This window comes from Carassius carassius, chromosome 20 (genome assembly GCF_963082965.1).
Source record: "Carassius carassius chromosome 20, fCarCar2.1, whole genome shotgun sequence".
Lineage (NCBI taxonomy): Eukaryota > Metazoa > Chordata > Actinopteri > Cypriniformes > Cyprinidae > Carassius > Carassius carassius.
Window position 1 is genome coordinate 19297340 of NC_081774.1, and position 20169 is coordinate 19317508.

The following is a 20169-nucleotide window of genomic DNA, read 5'->3' on the forward strand; positions in this document are numbered from 1 at the left end:
AAGTGAAGTTTCAGCAGACGGCTCTACAAATCTACGGACAGCGAATGGACCGTTTTAATGAATTGGTTCGAAAGAAGATAACTGTTCCAATGTGTTTTGTGGATTGCAGTGAGTACCAAAGAAAAAAAAAATGAAATAAATTCTGAAGTGATAAATCTTTTCTCTCTTGTGGCTGATTTAAATGTGAACGGACATTTCTGTGTGTGTAGTCCGCCTAATAATGGATCATATATTAGTTTCACGTTTAAGAATTAATGTTTCAGGGCATGTGGTTAAAGTGAATTTACTGAATGTACAACGTATTAACTTGAATGTTAAATGTGAATAGTGCTTCTAATTTTGGTGAGTTGCAAATGTAAGAAAATGTCTAAATCAGTAGCGGGTGAAAAGGAGGCAGATGGGCAAATTGATAGCCATAATGTAGAAACTCAAAGTGAGGGTACACACCATTCAAAACGTAAGCATGTTCTTACTGAAAAAATGATAGCCTTTCAGCAAGAAGAGTCACAAAAGAAGGAGAAAAAGGTCGCATCTCTATATAATCAATGGAAAATAGAAGCCCGTAGCGCACGTGAGCATCTTAAATCAGACGCATTAGAAACTCAATTAGCTATTTTGAGTGACACTTTGGAGACAGCTAAACATAAGGTCCTGTGTGCTTCTGATGAATTAAGGCAGCATGTATCACCTACTATTGAAATGAGGAGAAAAATGGACGCTTGTGAAGCAGTTACAGCTGACATTATTAAAATTGTTAATGAAAGAATAACGGGTGTAGATGGAGATTTTGATGATAAAAGGGAGAAAAGGCGACTTCGTACCTAATTAGACCATCAGTATTCCCACTCAATCTTTGGTTCAATGGTATCACAATTTAGTCTGAAAACCAGTAACTCCAGCCACCGCTCTGTCATATCAGATTTGTCTCTAGTAAGTATGGAAAAGCAAGAAACGTTTCAAAAGGTGCGTCGTGAAAACAAAAAGGCAACAATTGAAGCTTCAGCGACTGACATACCTTTTCTTATGCAAGCATTTCAAGATGGCATGTCTATGAGCAAGCAACCAGTGCCAGAACCTCCTGTTTTTACTGGTGACCCTATTCATTTTATTGAGTTTAAACAATCCTTTGTGGCACTTGTTGACAAGAAAACAATTTCTTCTGCTGATAAGTTCTTTCATCTAAAGAAATATGTGAGTGGTCCTGCTAGAAAAGCTTTAGAAGGAACCTTCTTCAGAACAGATGATGAAGCCTATCAAGATGCATGGAACAAACTGAACAATCGTTATGGCCAACCATTCATAATACAAAAGGCCTTTAGAGAAAAGCTGGCAAGCTGGCCCAGAATTCACCCAAAGGATGCCATTAGTCTTCAGGCCTTCTCTGACTTTTTAAATGCATGCCAGGGTGCCATGCCACATGTCAAAGGTCTCCAAATTTTAAATGATTACCAAGAAAATCAGAAATGGAGCATAGCATCAGATGGAACCGTTAAGTCACGCAATCTCTTTCCGAAAATCATGAGTATCCCACTTTTAAAGAATTTGCTGCATTTGTGTCCACTGAATCGGAAATTGCTTGTAATCAAAGTCAAAAGTCAAAGTCACCTTTATTTATATAGCGCTTTAAACAAAATACATTGCGTCAAAGCAACTGAACAACATTCATTAGGAAAACAGTGTCAATAATGAAAAAATGATTGTTAAAGGCAGTACATCATTGGATTCAGTTATGTCATCTCTGTTCAGTTAAATAGTGTCTGTGCATTTATTTGCAATCAAGTCAACGATATCGCTGTAGATGAAGTGTCCCCAACTAAGCAAGCCAGAGGCGACAGCGGCAAGGAACCGAAACTCCATCGGTGACAGAATGGAGAAAAAAACCTTGGGAGAAACCAGGCTCAGTCGGGGGGCCAGTTCTCCTCTGACCAGACGAAACCAGTAGTTCAATTCCAGGCTGCAGCAAAGTCAGATTGTGCAGAAGAATCATCTGTTTCCTGTGGTCTTGTCCTGGTGGTCCTCTGAGACAAGGTCTTTACAGGGGATCTGTATCTGGGGCTCTAGTTGTCCTGGTCTCCGCTGTCTTTCAGGGATGTAGAGGTCCTTTCTAGGTGCTGATCCACCATCTGGTCTGGATACGTATTGGATCCGGGTGACTGCAGTGACCCTCTGATCTGGACACAGACTGGATCTGGTGGCCACGGTGACCTTAGAACAAGAGAGAAACAGACAAATATTAGCGTAGATGCCATTCTTCTAATGATGTAGCAAGTACATAGGGTGTTATGGGAAGTGTTTCCGGTTCCGGTTTACCTAATTAATGCAGCCTAAAAATCCTTTAACGGATTTGGATATTAAAAGCATCTTAGTACGTTATGTGTATGCCAGGTTAAAGAGATGGGTCTTTAATCTAGATTTAAACTGCAAGAGTGTGTCTGCCTCCCGAACAATGTTAGGTAGGTTATTCCAGAGTTTAGGCGCCAAATAGGAAAAGGATCTGCCGCCCGCAGTTGATTTTGATATTCTAGGTATTATCAAATTGCCTGAGTTTTGAGAACGTAGCGGACGTAGAGGATTATAATGTAAAAGAAGCTCATTCAAATACTGAGGTGCAAAACCATTCAGGGCTTTATAAGTAATAAGCAATATTTTAAAATCTATACGATGCTTGATAGGGAGCCAGTGCAGTGTTGACAGGACCGGGCTAATATGGTCATACTTCCTGGTTCTAGTAAGAACTCTTGCTGCTGCATTTTGGACTAGCTGTAGTTTGTTTACTAAGCGTGCAGAACAACCACCCAATAAAGCATTACAATAATCTAACCTTGAGGTCATAAATGCATGGATTAACATTTCTGCATTTGACATTGAGAGCATAGGCCGTAATTTAGATATATTTTTGAGATGGAAAAATGCAGTTTTACAAATGCTAGAAACGTGGCTTTCTAAGGAAAGATTGCGATCAAATAGCACACCTAGGTTCCTAACTGATGACGAAGAATTGACAGAGCAACCATCAAGTCTTACACAGTGTTCTAGGTTATTACAAGCGGAGTTTTTAGGTCCTATAATTAACACCTCTGTTTTTTCAGAATTTATTCATCCAGTTTTTTATATCGACTATGCAATCCATTAGTTTTTCAAATTGGTGTGTTTCACCGGGCTGCGAAGAAATATAGAGCTTAGTATCATCAGCATAACAGTGAAAGCTAACACCATGTTTCCTGATGATATCTCCCAAGGGTATAAAGCGTGAAGAGTAGCGGCCCTAGTACTGAGCCTTGAGGTACTCCATACTGCACTTGTGATCGATAGGATACATCTTCATTCACTGCTACGAACTGATGGCGGTCATATAAGTACGATTTAAACCATGCTAATGCACTTCCACTGATGCCAACAAAGTGTTCAAGTCTATGCAAAAGAATGTTGTGGTCAATTGTGTCAAACGCAGCACTAAGATCCAATAAAACTAATAGAGAGATACACCCACGATCAGATGATAAGAGCAGATCATTTGTAACTCTAAGGAGAGCAGTCTCAGTACTATGATACGGTCTAAATCCTGACTGGAAATCCTCACATATACCATTTTTCTCTAAGAAGGAATATAATTGTGAGGATACCACCTTTTCTAGTATCTTGGACAGAAAAGGGAGATTCGAGATTGGTCTATAATTAACTAGTTCTTTGGGGTCAAGTTGTGGTTTTTTGATGAGAGGCTTAATAACAGCCAGTTTGAAGGTTTTGGGGACATATCCTAATGACAATGAGGAATTAATAATAGTCAGAAGAGGATCTATGACTTCTGGAAGCACCTCTTTTAGGAGCTTAGATGGTATAGGGTCTAACTTCCTCTCCTATAGTAGAGAATGAGTGAAACTGTTCCTCAGGGGGTCTATAGTGCACTGTCTGATGTGATACTGTAGCTGACGGCTGAATGGTTGCAATTTTATCTCTAATAGTATCAATTTTAGAAGTAAAGTAGTTCATAAAGTCATTACTGCTGTGGTGTTGGGAAATGTCAACACTTGTTGAGGCTTTATTTTTCGTTAATTTAGCCACTGTATTGAATAAATACCTGGGGTTATGTTTGTTTTCTTCTAAAAGAGAAGAAAAGTAATCGGATCTAGCAGTTTTTAATGCTTTTCTGTAGGATATGTTACTTTCCCGCCAAGCAATACGAAATACCTCTAGTTTTGTTTTCCTCCAGCTGCGCTCCATTTTTCGGGCTGCTCTCTTTAGGGTGCGAGTATGCTCATTATACCATGGTGTCAAACTGTTTTCCTTAACCTTCCTTAAGCGTAAAGGAGCAACTTTATTTAAAGTGCTAGAAAAGAGAGAGTCCATAGTTTCTGTTACATCATCAAGTTGTTCTGTTACATCCTTTCACATTCTTTGTGCTGCAGAACCTATCACTGAGAAGATAAAACTGAAAGAGACCAAAAGAAACAGAGTTAGAGTTTTCACCACTCAATCGAACACAGAGAGTCGAAAAGTGATCAAACCTGTGAACAAAATGCTGTGTGTGCTTTGTCAGGAAGATAATCACCAACTTGACAGCTGTTGTAGTTTTCTCAGCAAACCATTGGAGGAGCGATGGAAATATGTCCAGGAAAAAAAAGCTTTGCTATGGATGTTTAAAGCCTGGTCACAGCGCGAAGTTATGTCACTGTCGTCCCACTTGCAATGTTTGTAAGAGAAAGTGAAAGTGAAGTGACATTCAGCCAAGTATGGTGACCCATACTCAGAATTTGTGCTCTGCATTTAACCCATCCGAAGTGCACACACACAGAGCAGTGAACACACACACACACACTGTGAACACACACCCGGAGCAGTGGGCAGCCATTTATGCTGCGGCGCCAGGGGAGCAGTTGGGGGTTCGGTGCCTTGCTCAAGGGCACCTAAGTCGTGGTATTGAGGGTGGTGAGAGAACTGTACATGCACTCCCCCCACCCACAATTCCTGCCGGCCCGAGACTCGAACCCACAACCCTTCGATTGTGAGTCCGATTCTCTAACCACCAGGCCACGACTTCCTTCCTATCTGAAGACACCCAACTAGTTTGCATGATTATAACTTTGTGAAAATGATTAGGATTTTACCATCTGCAGCTCGGTCTCAGAGTGATCGTGATGATGTAACGAATGCAATGGCCTTGAGTGTAACTGGAGAAGAGCGTATTACGTATACCTCAATGATTGTATCTGTCTGGGTGTCCACAAAGCAGAATCCAAGTTATGAGCGACTGGTGTATGCACTTCTTGATTCGCAGAGTGATACCACATTCATTGATAAGGGAGTGTGTGATGCTTTACAGACAACCACGTTTCCAGTGCAACTGAAGCTCACCACTATGCTTGGAAAAGATACTGTCTTACAGAGTGAAAGAGTGTCAGGACTTCAAGTTCGCGCATACAAGTCCGTTAACTATATCGATTTGCCACCTACTTATACCAAAGACTGTATACCTGTTAATCGTAGCCACATTCCTACTTGTGAAGTCACTAAAAACTGGAATCATCTTACGGTCCTTGTGGGCAAGATACCTCCATTACAGGACTGTGATGTTGCTCTTTTAATAGGGTACAATTGTTCAAGGTCGATGGCTCCCAGAGAAGTAATAATCGGAGGACATGAGGAACCCTATGCCATTCAGACAGACTTAGGATGGAGCATAGTAGGTTGTTCTTCACCACATTCCGATATGTCTGGAGTCAGTGGATTGTGTCATCGCATTACGGTTAAGGAGTTCCCTTCTATCACACCAGGTGATGTGATTCGTGTCCTTGAGAGTGAGTTTAAAGACACTGAAGAAGAGAGCGCAAAGGTGTCCCAGGATTATATTCCCTTTCTTGAGAAGTTAAAGGAAGGTATACAGAAGAATGTTCAAGGCCATTATCAAATGCCACTTCCCTTTAAAGTAAGACCAAAGTTACCAAATAACAAGCAGTGTGCTATGGTTCGACTCAGTCATCTCAAAAGAAAATTGGTGAAGGATGAATTGTATAAGGAACGTTACAGTGAATTCATGAGTGAAATCTTTCAACGAGGGGATGCTGAGGAAGTACACAACGGGAGCAAGGAAGGGGAAACGTGGTACTTACCTCATCATGGTGTTTTTCATCCGAAAAAGGTTGATAAGCTGTGCGTCGTCTTCGACTGCTCTGCAAGGTATCAGGGTTACTCGTTAAATGCTCATTTACTTCAAGGCCCTGATCTAATAAATAATTTGTACGGCATCTTAATTAGATTTCGTCAACATCCCATTGCGCTTATGTGTGATATAGAGAAGATGTATCATCAGTTTCATGTAGATGAGTCTGACAGAGACTTTTTGCGCTTCCTTTGGTGGAAGGATGGAAATTTGAACCAACCTGCCAGTGAATTTCATATGAAAGTCCATCTCTTTGGTGCAACCTCATCCTCAGGCTGTGCAAATTATGGCTCGAAGCATCTTGCAATTGAAACAGAGAGTTGTATCCTTTGGGGTCACAGTTTGTGATTAAAAATTTCTATGTAGATGATGGAGTGATAAGTGTGGAAAATGCAGAAGAAGCCATTAAAATTGCAGAAGAAGCATGCAAACTCTGTGCTACAAGTGGCTCCACAAATTCGTGTCAAATAGCAAAATAGTGCTGGACAGCATTCCTACTTCAGAAAAAATTTCTGACGCGGAAAATTTTGATCTTGCATTTGATGAGTTACACCTAGAAAGAACTCTAGATATGCAGTGGGAAAGAGAATCTGACTGTTTCAAGTTTAAGGTTCAGTTGAAAAATCAACCTGCTACTCGGCGTGGCATATTGTCTACTGTTGCTTCGATCTATGATCCTTTAGGACTTATTGCACCTGTGCTGTTGCACGGAAAGAGAACACTACAGGAAGTATGTAAGCGTGGCAGTGGATGGGACGATCCTTTACCAGATGCACTTATTAAGGTGGGAGCAATGGAACCAAGGCTTGAATGATTTGCAGAAAATGGATATCTCACGAACATATGCACCAGCTAGTTTCGGAAGAGCTATTCAAGCTGAATTGCATAACTTTTCTGATGCTAGTGTCCATGGATATGGTCAGTGTTCATATTTGAGACTTAAAAATAAGGACGGAGACATTCACTGTGCACTAGTGATGGCGAAATCAAGAGTTGCACCTCTCAAGGTTACAACGATCCCCAGATTAGAGTTAGCTGCTGCCGTTGTTTCTGTCAAAGTGAGTAGTATGCTTAAGAAGGAATTGGACTATGCTGTTATCAAGGAAACCTTTTAGACAGACTCCAAAGTAGTATTGGGATATATAAGTAATGAGGCACGCAGATTCCACACATTTGTCGCAAATCGAGTACAAAGAATACATCTCAGTACAACTCCCCAGCAATGGCACTATGTTCCAACAGACGAAGACCCTGCTGATCACGCATCCAGAGGTTTAACAGTGAAGGAGTTGCTTGTTTCAAACTGGTTTACTGGCCCTAAGTTCCTGTAGGACAGAATATCTGTATCAAAAGAACATGTTCCTAAACTTCTGTTTGGAGATCCAGAGGTAAAAACATTTTGTACTTTGAACACTGACTGCACAAATACTCTGAGTTTGATGGATGGTATTTCAAAGTTTTCTTCTTGGTCAAAGGCAATCAGAGCTGTAGCTCGTCTTTTGAGAAGAGCTAATAAAGTAAAATCAAATCATCTCAGTACTGTATTAGAGCGACAAAAAGCAGAACTTCACATAATCAAATGTCTGCAAGGCAGTTCAAACAAAGATGAGCTAAGAGCGATAAAAAGTGGTAGAAGTGTAATGTCTCGCAGTGCATTGTACTCTCTTGACCCTTTCATGGATAAGGATGGTGTGCTCAGGGTGGGAGGTAGACTCTGCTGTTCAATCTTTCCAGATTCTGTGAAACATCCTATAATAATTCCAAAGAATCATCAAATTACTGAATTGATTGTCGCCCACTTTCACAACAAAGTTGCACATCAAGGGAAAGGATTCACGATAAATGAGATCTAATGGTTTTTGGATCCCAGGAATCAACAGGATTGTGACGTCATATATTAGGAGTTGTGTTGTTTGCAGAAAGCATAGACGACCTGTTGAAGAACAGAGAATGGCTGATTTTCCCCGAGAGAGTGGCTCCATCGCCTCCATTTACATATACTGGCATGGATTGCTTTGGCCCCTTTTTTATCAAGCAGGGCAGAAGTGTTCATAAATGGTATGGTGTTCTATTTACTTGTTTCAGTTCTCGTGCTGTACACATCGAGATGCTTACTGACATGACAGCTGATCCTTTCATCAATGCTCTGCGTTGTTTTATTGGAATAAGCGGCACGGTGCAACAGATAAGGTCTGATCAAGGGAGCAACTTTAAGGGAGCAAAAAATGAGTTAAAAGACGCACTTAAGGAAATGGATGTGGGGAGAGTGACAACCTTCCTATCAGAGAATCAGTGCGACTTCATCATGAATGCACCACATGCAAGTCATGTTGGTGGCGTATGGGAACGTCAAATTAGAACAGTAAGATTTGTATTAAATGCTACTCTTGCACTTCATCCAGGAAAATTAAATGACTCCTCTCTACGAGCTTTCTTGTATGAAGCAATGGCCATTGTGAATAATAGACCACTTACTACTGACTGTCTGAGTGATCCTCAAAGTCTGACACCAATCACTCCAAATCATCTGCTTACGTTAAAATCAACTACTGCTTTGCCCCCTCCAGGGAACTTTGTTAGGGAGGATGTGTTTGCACGGAAAAGATGGAGACATGTGCAGTATTTAGCAGAACAATTTTGGAGTCGTTGGCGCAAAGAGTACCTTGTGAACATAGCTAGCCGGCAGAAATGGAACATGGTTAAGAAAAATCTTCAAGTTGATGATCTTGTTATCGTCAAAGAGGAGGAGATGCATAGGAATGACTGGAGGCTTGGCAGGATAAAGGAGATTATTGTTAGTGGTGACGGACTTGTAAGAAGAGCCAAGGTTATTCTAGGTGACTCAAAACTTGGTGCAGAAGGCAAGCGCATTAACAAACCATCCATAATTGAAAGACCAGTGCAAAAACTTGTTCTATTATTGGAGGGACATTAGTGTTTATTGGATAGTTTCTCATTTTGTCAAGTCAATGAGCATCATTTTAATATTTCTAAATTCACGTCTTTGAATCTTTGATGTCATTAAATCAAAATGTGTCAAAAAAAGAAAAAAAAGAAAATGGGATTTAAAAATGTAAAAAAAAATGGGATAAATGGAAATTATTCATGCTTATGCATTCGGTGTGAGATTTGCACTCATAATTTGGTGGGAGTGTTAAGGATTTGGTTATGTCCTTTTATACAGTTTACTTTCATTGTATATTGTGTATTGTTTAATCATTGGATTTTTTTTTTTTGTATTAGTTTGTACATTTGTGGTAACAAGGTCTTTTATTTCGAAATTCGTCCACTTAAGCGTATATATTGTGGCGTGCTCAAAGCATTGCAGTAAGGAGCACAGCTACGGCGCACATGGTTGCTTCATCCAAAGGCATACGGTTAAAGAGAACTTCAAGGATTTAGCTCCTGGATTAAGTGGAGAATAAGGTAAAATTTACTTATCTGTATTGTTTTGGATTTCTTGTTTTATGTAATGTAATAATGGGTATTAGTTTGTATGTGATTTGATGTATGTTTGTTTCATGGTTTATTTATATTATGTTTTGTTTGTTTTCATGTAAAGCTCTTACGGTGATTTCGTGATGTCTTATGGCATTTAACGGTGATTACTGCAAATCTACGGTGAGGGATCTTTAATAAAGCTCATTATGAATCATCAGTGAAAGAGTTCAACATTTTTAAGCCAGGAAGCTACAGTTCGTGCAGCACCACTGCCGAGCCATTGGTTTGTTTCTATAACACTGCACGAACCAATGGACATGCAGATTCACTGCGTCATTGTAAAAATGAGTTTTTTTCCATAGCGTCTTCGGCGCAGTATGTGTGAAGTATTGAAAGGGAACTGACATTTTACATGTGTGATCTTGCCCTTATCTAATTTACTGAATGCACAGTACACAAAACATAAAAAAACCCTACAGTTATTCACCATGTTCTAAAGGTAGTATTATGTTCCTGACCAGACTGACTTACTACAGGTGTGGAATTGCCAGTATATCTTATAATACAGCACACAAATATCTTACATTTCATTTTGATGTGTTAAGGCATTGTCAAGTACATCTTCACTTCTTATTTGGCATCGTTACCATCCAGTTTGAAATATTAAAAAATCTTTTAGTAATTTGACTATGGTCTGAAGATCCTTTTATTTCACAACATAAACAATAAGCTCCTTTTTCTTCTTTTTTTTTTTTTGCCATATCCGCTTTAAAAAAACATTTACTTCATTTAAAATGAATAGTTCACTAGAAGTTTTCACTAGTGGGTCTGTCAAAAGAGTGGAGTTCACGCTTCCTCAAAACTTTCACTTCTTACACAACAAGCTGACTGACTCCTTCAGCTGTGCCAAGTGCTTCCACACTACTGGGGGAGGGTAGCACTTTACTCCCAGAAAGGTCAGCTTTAGTTGAACATAAATACTAGCATACCATTCAAAAGATTGATTTTTCTTTCATTCCATTTTTTATTTCCATTTTTTTGAATGCTCCTACTAAATTCACCTATTGTACCTGAACATTTTAATTTTATTTTTATATTATGTGTATTTGTAATGTGTATCTTTTATTCTCATTTTTTTTAATCACAAAAATAAAATAATGACGATTTTTATCTTCACCCACTTTGGCCTTAATATCTGACTTAATCTTTTATATTTTGTTACCTTAAAAGGCTTTGCCTTTATGATAGGGAAATTAGTTAGGCTATACTGCTTAAACAGGTTGCAAAATAAAAAAAACAACATGACAAAGAATCATGATAAAATCATGATATTTCTATAAGAAATCATGACATTTTTTGCCTTATCGCCCACCCCTTGCAGAGGGGGAACAAACCTATACAAACCCCCCGCCCACCATCTCCCCATCTGACAAAGAAATGAGTGTGCAAACATTTGGTTGGCAGATTGCCCTGCTCAGATAAAGCATGACTCTGCTGATATAACATCAGTTCCTGGGAGGTCTTTCTGCTCACAACTTACACAACAGCTTTTGAAAGACATTTCAATGGATTTTACCACCATCTAGTGATGCATGAAAAACATATTTACTTGTTAACTATAGTGTTTAATCTTCTTTCTTTTTGTCCCATTGTAGAGAGTATGTAAAGTAAGCTTAGGTCAGATAAGAAGGACAGGGAACAACATGTTAGAATCACTTACACAAGTCATGTGAGTAGGGGATATTAGTCTGTACATCAAGTCTCTAACCCAGGATATATGTATATATATACACTCAGCTATATATCTCAACGAGACCAGATGAAACTTCTAAATTATCTAAGCTGACAGAGTGTGTTAAAAATGTAAAAGATTGGATGGCCAATAATTTTCTCCTATTAAATTCGGATAAGACAGAGATATTAATTATTGGACCAAAAAACAGTACACAGAATCTTGTAGATTACAATTTGCAACTAGACAGATGTACTGTTACTTCCTCTACAGTCTAAAATCTGGGTGTTATATTAGACAGTAACTTTGTCTTTTGAAAACCATATTTCCCATGTTACAAAAACAGCATTCTTCCATCTTAGAAACATTGCAAAGCTACGAAATATGCTACCTGTTTCTGATGCAGAAAAGCTAGTTCATGCATTCATGACCTCTAGACTGGACTATTGTAATGCACTTCTAGGTGGTTGTCCAGCATCTTCAATAAACAAGCTACAGGTAGTCCAAAATGCAGTGGCTAGAGTCCTTACCAGGTCAAGAAAATATGATCATATTACCCCAATTCTACAGTCTCTGCTCTGGCTACCTATTAAGTTCTGTGTCAGTTACAAATTATCATTACTTACCTATAAGGCCCTAAATGGTTTAGCTCCTGCGTACCTAACTAGCCTTCTACCACGTTACAATCCATCATGCTCCCTAAGGTCACAAAACGCTGATCTTTTGGTAGTTCCTAGGATAGCAAAGTCCACTAAAGGAGGTAGAGCTTTTTCACATTTGGCTCCCAAACTCTGCAATAAGCTTCCTGATAATGTTTGGCGTTCAGACACACTCTCTCTCTTTAAATCTAGATTAAAAACGCATCTCTTTCGCCAAGCATTCGAATAATGTATCTCTTAAATTGTGAGTGTAGTTGCATCTGCATTTTTATTCTTTAGCTTGGGTTAAACTAATTTCACTTTGTTGGATCAGCAGCTATGCTAATGATGTCTCTATTTTGTTTCTATGTTTTGCCACAGGATTTACATCCCGTGGTAACTAGGATTTACACAAGCTCCAGTCTGGATCCGGAACACCTGAGGAGAGATGATGCTTACCCTCAGAGGACCCCAGATGATGCTAACCCTGAAACATACAGAGCAAACAAATATTGCTACAAGTGTGACTGCATTATATAATAATTGCTGTAAATAATGTTCCTCGTCTGGCTGACTACGTCTTGTATTAATTTTTCTGAAAATTCCTGTCATATGCACATAAACTGACAGTCACCACTTATAAGCTACTACTAAATATTGTAGAAACGTAATTTTCTGTAAAGTTGCTTTGTAATGATTTGTATCGTAAAAAGCGCTATACAAATATACTTGAATTGAATACAGTGCACAGCATAAATGAATACACCCCCTCTAAAACTGAACAAATTCAGCAATAACTCTTTACTTAGAAGACATATTAGGGTTCTTTGGAGATTTAATGTTCCAAAAAGCCTGCTTGGTCAATTACTATTGATCAAGCGTGATACTATTATACGTGACTAGAAAATCTGTACACCCGACATTGAATTATTGTCAGTTTCCCTTAGTCCATTTTATTTGCCACGGGAATTTCCCCAAATTTTTATAACGGTTGTGTACATTCATCCGAAAGCTAACAACGTCATTGCATCGAAAATTGTACTTGATGTTGTTCAAGGACTTCAGAATATTTCACCAGAGGCGCCAAATTTTATTTTGGGAGATTTTAATCATGTGTCACTTAAAAAGATCATGCCAAATTTCTATTAATACAGCACATGCCCAACAAGACAAAATAAGGTGCTGGATCTCTGTTATAGGACGATAAAGGGGGTATATATGTCTGTACCATTGTCAGCACTGGGATCCGCTGACCACAGTTGTGTGCAGCTCCTTCCTATATATAGGCCCTTCAAGAGAGACAAACCTCAGATGAGAGAAGTCAAAATGTGGTCCGAAGACTCTATTGCCCGTCAGCAAGGGTGCTTCGTTTGTACGGATTGGGAGGTGTTCAGAGACTCTTGTGAAAATACTGACGAACTGACTGATGTTGTATGTTCATATATAACCTTTTGTGAGGATATGATTGTGCCTACATGTAAATTTAGATAGATGTTTTAGTATCTGATAGTTAATTTGGACAGAGGATGTGTATGTGTCATGGTGCAGGCTGTTTTATGTCTTCTATGTTTTTATTTTGGATGACCGAATTCTTCTTTTATCTGCAAAAACAAATTTATCTGCAGGTATGAAATAAAGGTACCTTACCTTACCCTACCTTACCAGTGAAGAATCCCAAAATTATTCAGAAAAATAAGATTTTCTTATCAAAGTGATAAAATTGTGTTGCAAAAATTAGTACACCCTCCTGAAAGTTACTAAATAATATTTTTTATAGGTTTAAGGCTATTTTTGATCAACAAATATTTAGGTAAGTACATTGAACCCAAACGTTATAGACAAGTAATTTCCTGACAATTAAAAGTGTTATATAGTCCACTGAATCATACTCAGACTTAATAATGGCAGCAGTGGAACCACTTGGGACAGAACTGCCAGGTGACTTATTTCTTAGCATAAAAGAGGACAATGGTACAAGAGGAATAACAAATTATTGTTTTAAGTCTGAAAATATAGCAGAAGTATCACCGACATTCAAGAAAATTGGATTTGTGATAATCCTCTTGAAATACTCAGGTCTTCACTTTAAGTTTTCATTTAGTGATGAGTGAATTTTTGCTAGAAAAAAAGGAGAAATAACATGTAAGTGTCTCAAAGCCGGCAAAAGCTATGAAAAGAGTATCACTTTATCTCACAGAGCATGACGCAGCCTGCAGAAGTGACATGCGTGTTGTCACCACTAGAATTAGCCAAAGCAAACTAAACTCATTTAAACTGTTCCAAGGCCCATATTTACAAAATAGAGACTTCTGGGAATCCATACTCTGGTCTAAAGAGATCAAGTCAATCATTTTAGATCCAAAAGCATCCAACATGTTCTGGTGTTGCTAGAGGAGGAGTACAGTGAGAAGTGCATGGTACCCACAGTGATGTTCAGTGGTAGTAAAGCTTTTATGTAGGGATGAAAGAGTGCAGATAGCACACTTACGTCTGCAAGATGTCTTTTAAAGATCTATTGATCTGGAAAGCATCTGCTATCTACAAACGTCTGACAAACGTCTTTCAGATGTTAGTTTTATATACATTCTAAATCATAAACATCTTAAAGACATCTATAGACATCTATTTGACATCTAAAAGGACACGTCCAATAGACGTATTGCAGATGAGCAAACTATATAAAATATATCTTGCAGATGTAAATGCATATGTCAAATAGACGTCTCCTAAAAGTATGTGTGCTATCAGGGGAAGGTGTGAGGGAGTTGTGCTTTATCAATGCTGGCATGAACAGTAAGATTTTTAATGGTGTTAAAGAAGTCTCTTATGTTCACCAAGCCTGGATTTATTTGATCCGGAGTACAGCAAAAGCAGTAATGTTGTGAAATATTTTTCTATTTAAAAAAAATGTTTTCTATGTGAATATAATTTAAAATTTAATTTATTGCTATGATCAAAGCTGAATTTTCAGAATCATGACTCCAGTCTTCAGTGTCACATGCTCCTCCAGAAATCATCCCCTTATTTCCCCTTCCCCATCCTTCCTCCACTTGGTTCACTCAGAATGGTCAATAGTATAGCGTTCTACATGAATGCAAATAATATTTACAATCATGTTTGGTATCATTTGAATAGTCTCAGGGTGAGTGGTACAGTGGTCTCAATCTTACAAAAATAGATTAATAGATAATACAGATCCTTAGACTTATGAGATATTTTGCCTACTGTAATGAGTGCCCTTTCCCAGGGTCTTCCATGTAAATTACCTTATGTTCACATTAAAGTGTAAACCACCAGGTCTGAGTTTTATGTATATTTTAACTATTCTGGCTAAAAAAAAATACTAGTGAAATATTAACATATTTCATAGTACTAGTATAAACACAGATTATTCTCATTTTTAGTTAAGTTGTATATAACTGTCGGGGGCTGGACAAAAAGTACTAACACAACCACTGATAATTGTTTTGAGCTTTAACTAAGTTGTACATGGCTAACTGTAGGGGACTAAACACTATTTAAAGAATGGTAATCATGACGAGCTAATAATTACTTTTAGTCATAACCTCTTATGATCAGACTGGCGAGTTTGTGACCGTGGGGCCCACGTAGAGCGGCCGATGTGAGGCACCCTGAGTGACATAGATTCCTAATGAACAAGTATACTAAGTATTAAAAGTATACAACAAGTTTACTATGTACTTAGTACTAAGTATAGTTCAAATCTATTTTACTGATATAAAAAATATAATTAAACTGCATTTGGAGTATCACTTGTGCACAATGACAAGCCTGACATGTGTTTTAATGTCACTATTGATGAGGATTGTTTAATTTTTGAACAATATCAGTCTTTAAATGTGAGATATTTAAAGTGTGTACCTGAAGTATACTTGCAATAGTTCTGTTGTAGCACAATCTAATATACTTCAGTTTATCTTTAGTTGAACTTCAGCACTACTTCCACACAATTAAAGTACAAATTTATCAGAGTTTAGTAAACTAAAAGTACAGTTGCAGAGTATTTTATTAAGTACATAAATATGTAAATGTGTTTGTAGAAGGCTATACTTAAACTGAAACAAATGTATTTCAAATACAAACTTATTTTTCACTATGGGTATGAATTTTAAAATACATGTTATGTCAAAATTAAGACTGTTGAATAATACTAACTGTTGGATACCAATGAGACATGAAATTGTCCCCATTTACACTGTAAACAGCTCAAATTTCTCATTCAATTATTACACAAACATAACCTAAAAAGGAATACAAATCATACTAATGGTGACTTAAAAATAAAACATTAAATAATAATTTTATCTATCATTATAGAAGACAACTAAATATACAGATTCTCATTATTCCCCATGTTTTGACCAAGCACATAAAGCTAAATTATTCCAGTGCAAGGGATTATGGGTATCCCCACCAGGCCAGTCACAATGCTTCTCAAGTAGATGTAAGCTTTACAAGCTTTATTAAAAGCAAAGTCAAACTGTCCATTTTATAGGTAAATATATACTGCAGCATGTGTGTGACAAAATAGAAGTATCTTACACTGTAAGTGCAAGGCTGTGTTTTGTCTGTTTGTTTTTCTCAGTGACAGGCTGGTTTAATTCCTCTACTGTAATCCTATTACATTACACCATATTATTACCGAGATGTAACCACGATGTCCATGGCATTATTATCTGAGAGAGTACACAGCAGACACAGGTACTCACAGCAAACACTCAGGTAAGAATGACATTTATCTACCTGTTCTGTTGTTAACTATACCTTCATTCAACAGACTGGAATATTGAAATTTATTTCAGTATTACTGTACTGTATGTGGTGCTTTTGAAACCTAGTTCACACAGGACACTATGCAAAAAAAAAAAAAAAAACCTGGTGAGCGATATATTAACCTAATAGTGTTAAATTATGTTAATGAAACTCAGTAATTTCCATTTTTGGTGTTTAGGTCTATAATACTGCAACAACATATCTAAATACTGCCTAGGCCTTAGATAGACCTGCTGTGCATCACAACTGCAACTAGCACTTTTGCTATTGGAACTTGTTGAGGAGAGTGGAAATATAAGGTAATCAACAAAGCGATCTGTAGGAGCTGGATTGAACAAGATTACTTCTGACGTATTTCTGAGCATGTCTTGTTCGTAGAATCCAGTGTAATAGCTTTTCAGCACATTTCTTTGCTATGCACATTGGTAGTGTTTTGAGAAAAAAGAACGCATAAATGTAGGTGGTTTGTTGATGCTCAACATTTCCTTATTCAGGTTTATGTACGCGTAGCATTAGTACAATACTTTTACACACAAGAAGACATTACTCACACCAATATAATCTGATTCGAATTCTAATCCAACACTATAAGAAAGTAATCTGCTAATTCCACCTCAACCTGGATATCTGTAACACACTCTGACAGTGTCAAGAGCTCATGCAACAGAAATAAATTATGAAGACTAACTGCACTAGCGTAACCCGTCATAACATAAAACGTCCCATCTGTTTGCGCATCTCATATCATCCGGAAATATAAAATAGAGCGAGGAAATATCAACCACGTTAGGTCATTTCTTAGAGTAAATTGCACAAACTGGGCATATTCAGAGCAACAGTTTACTATTATTAAAACTGAAACCACAAGCACAAACAAATGCATAAAGACAAAAACTTGTCTGTATCATCAGGTCTCCTTAGAGGATTCATCATGTCAGGTTCACCTGAGATTGAGGAACTACCAGCAACACAAACCGGTAAAAAAAAATTACTGATATCGAAACAAGGAAAGATCTACATTTTAGAGTATCACACTGATTGCAGAACACATTCTGCTAGTCATTCATTATTTCACAGTACTGATGAAGCAATACTGGATTTTTCACTCATTATGGTTTGATACACCTATGATTATCTGTAATTGAAGGCTGCATTATACTGTAGATCTGGAAACTGGTTTAACACGATTTATCCATCAATCCACTGTTTGAAACGACAAATTCAGATCTTAAATGACAAAACACCTTTGCATCTCAGGGCCCAAAGGTGTGATCCATGACTGGAGGAAGTTCAAACTTGAGAGTGAGGACCATGAAAGGATCCCTTCAAACAAGAGAGAGCTCCTTAGACAGATGTCCAACCCCAAATCCAGCAATGATGACAGCCGGGAAAAACTCAACCGTAAGGTAACAGTAAAAAATTCCCAACTGACGTCTACATATAACAAGCACAATAAAATTGAATTCCAAATATATCCTACAGCTTACCAGCTTGTACATAGTTACTCATTTTGTATAATTAGCATTTCCCACATTTTAAAATGATAGTAAAGTCATCAATAAAATTATGCAATGATCAAAAAATGATAATGATAAGTAGATTTTCATGAGGTAATCACAGTGCTTTAAAAATCGTGTAACTACATTCTGCACTGGTTTCGATCAGGGAAAAAAAAACCTAGGAATAGTTTGCAAAAGTAGGTTTTCCAAAAAATCCTAAATACCCCAAAAATTTGATCAAATGTCTATTGTGAGCCAAGGATTCTAACGATATAAGACACTTGAGGAACGATTTAGGATTTTGTGTATTATTGTACTTTTTGATCGCTGGAATGCCCCCGTCATTCAAACTGGGGCGAGCTTTGGTGTCACTGTAGACGATGTGAGTTCTACCATCTCTCCTAGTTTCAAGTCTCTATGACTTACAGGGTTATTCAAATCTTGCCTTGGAGGGCCAGTGCACTGCAGAGTTTAGCTCCAATCCTGATCAAACCTACCTGTGATTTTCTAATGATCCCAAAGACATTGATTTACAGGCTCAGGTGTTTGATCAGGATTGGAGCTAAACTCTGCAGTGCACTGGCTCTCCAGGGCAAGATTTGAATAACCCCGACTTACAGTTTGTCTGCAAAACAGTTTTAGGTGGAGAATGCTGATCCATGGTCATTCAAACAATTACAATAAGGTTTCAGCGCTACTTGCTTGAACCCCTGATTTCAAGTGTTTAACACTACAGTGACATGTTTTTAAGAATCATTTCAGAACCAATTGACTGACAGTGCAAGAGTTGCTTTGCATGTTTATTAAAATTGCTGTGTTGCTGTGTCTGACCACATGCAGATGAGCATTCAGGAGTACGAAATGATCCAAGAAGAGGATGAAAGGTGTCTGCGTAAGTATCGCAGGCAGTGCATGCAGGAGATGCACGAGCGCCTGAGTTTTGGGCCTAAATTCGATGCTGTGTTTGAGTTGGATAGTGGGGAGGCCTTCTTGGATGTCATCGAGAAAGAGCACCATCTGACCCTAGTGGTTGTGCACATCTATGATGACGGGATCACAGGATGTGATTCTCTCAACAACTGCTTGACTTGCCTGGCAGCAGAATATTCCACTGTCAAATTCTGCCGAATCCGAGCCTCTGCCACAGGAGCGGGCGAGCGTTTTTCAGACAACGTTCTGCCCGCCCTGCTGGTGTACAAGGCTGGAGAGCTGCTGGGCAACTTTATGTGCATTACAAAGCATCTGAATGAGGAGTTCTTCGCTACGGATGTGGAGAACTTCCTAAATGAGTACGGCCTGCTGCCAGAGAAAGATTTTGCAGCCTGTCCCGTTGAGGAAGAGAATGTCGACGTGGAATAATTGAGGAAATTCGAAGGGTGGAAGTGAATTACATTAGTCAACCTGTCAGACTTGTTTCAGAGATAGATTGAGTATGACGCTCTGACTGGGCCATGACTTCAACAAACACGCACACCTCAAGGCATTTACGAACACGTGATTTATAGCATTTAAATACGTCATAGCTTTATCAAAGGCACACAGTCATGCTCGTTTCATTTACCAGGGTTACATTTAATCATTTAGCAGACGCTTTTATCCAACGCGAATTACAAATGAGAACAATCGAAGCAGTCAGGTCAACAAGAGAACAACAACAGTATAAAAGTGCCATGACAAGTCTCAGTTAGTCTAGTATAGAACGCATAGCCAGGTTTTTTTTTTAATAAATGGTCCCACACATTTTGACTAACGAGTTTCCCTGACTTTTCCATGCTCTTTAGTTTGTGATTTCTGGATAAAGATAAAAAAAAAACATTACAATTTAGATTTACTCACTCATATGAATCATTTTGACCGATTTATGAAGCAGATTTGCAGATCCACAGGGAAGTTCTCCACTGTATCACG

The 20169-nt window shown here is 38.2% G+C and overlaps 1 protein-coding gene across 1 annotated transcript; it reads left to right on the plus strand.

Annotated features, from left to right (window-relative positions):
• Nucleotides 1-16636: 16636 nt before the first annotated feature.
• Nucleotides 16637-19804, plus strand: LOC132096621 (phosducin-like). Its single transcript, XM_059502083.1, has 4 exons — nt 16637-16711; nt 17674-17739; nt 18020-18168; nt 19102-19804. Exons 2-4 carry the CDS (start codon nt 17694-17696, stop codon nt 19618-19620), a joined length of 714 nt encoding a protein of 237 aa, XP_059358066.1. The 5' UTR covers nt 16637-16711; nt 17674-17693; the 3' UTR covers nt 19621-19804.
• The last annotated feature ends 365 nt before the right edge of the window (nt 19805-20169 follow it).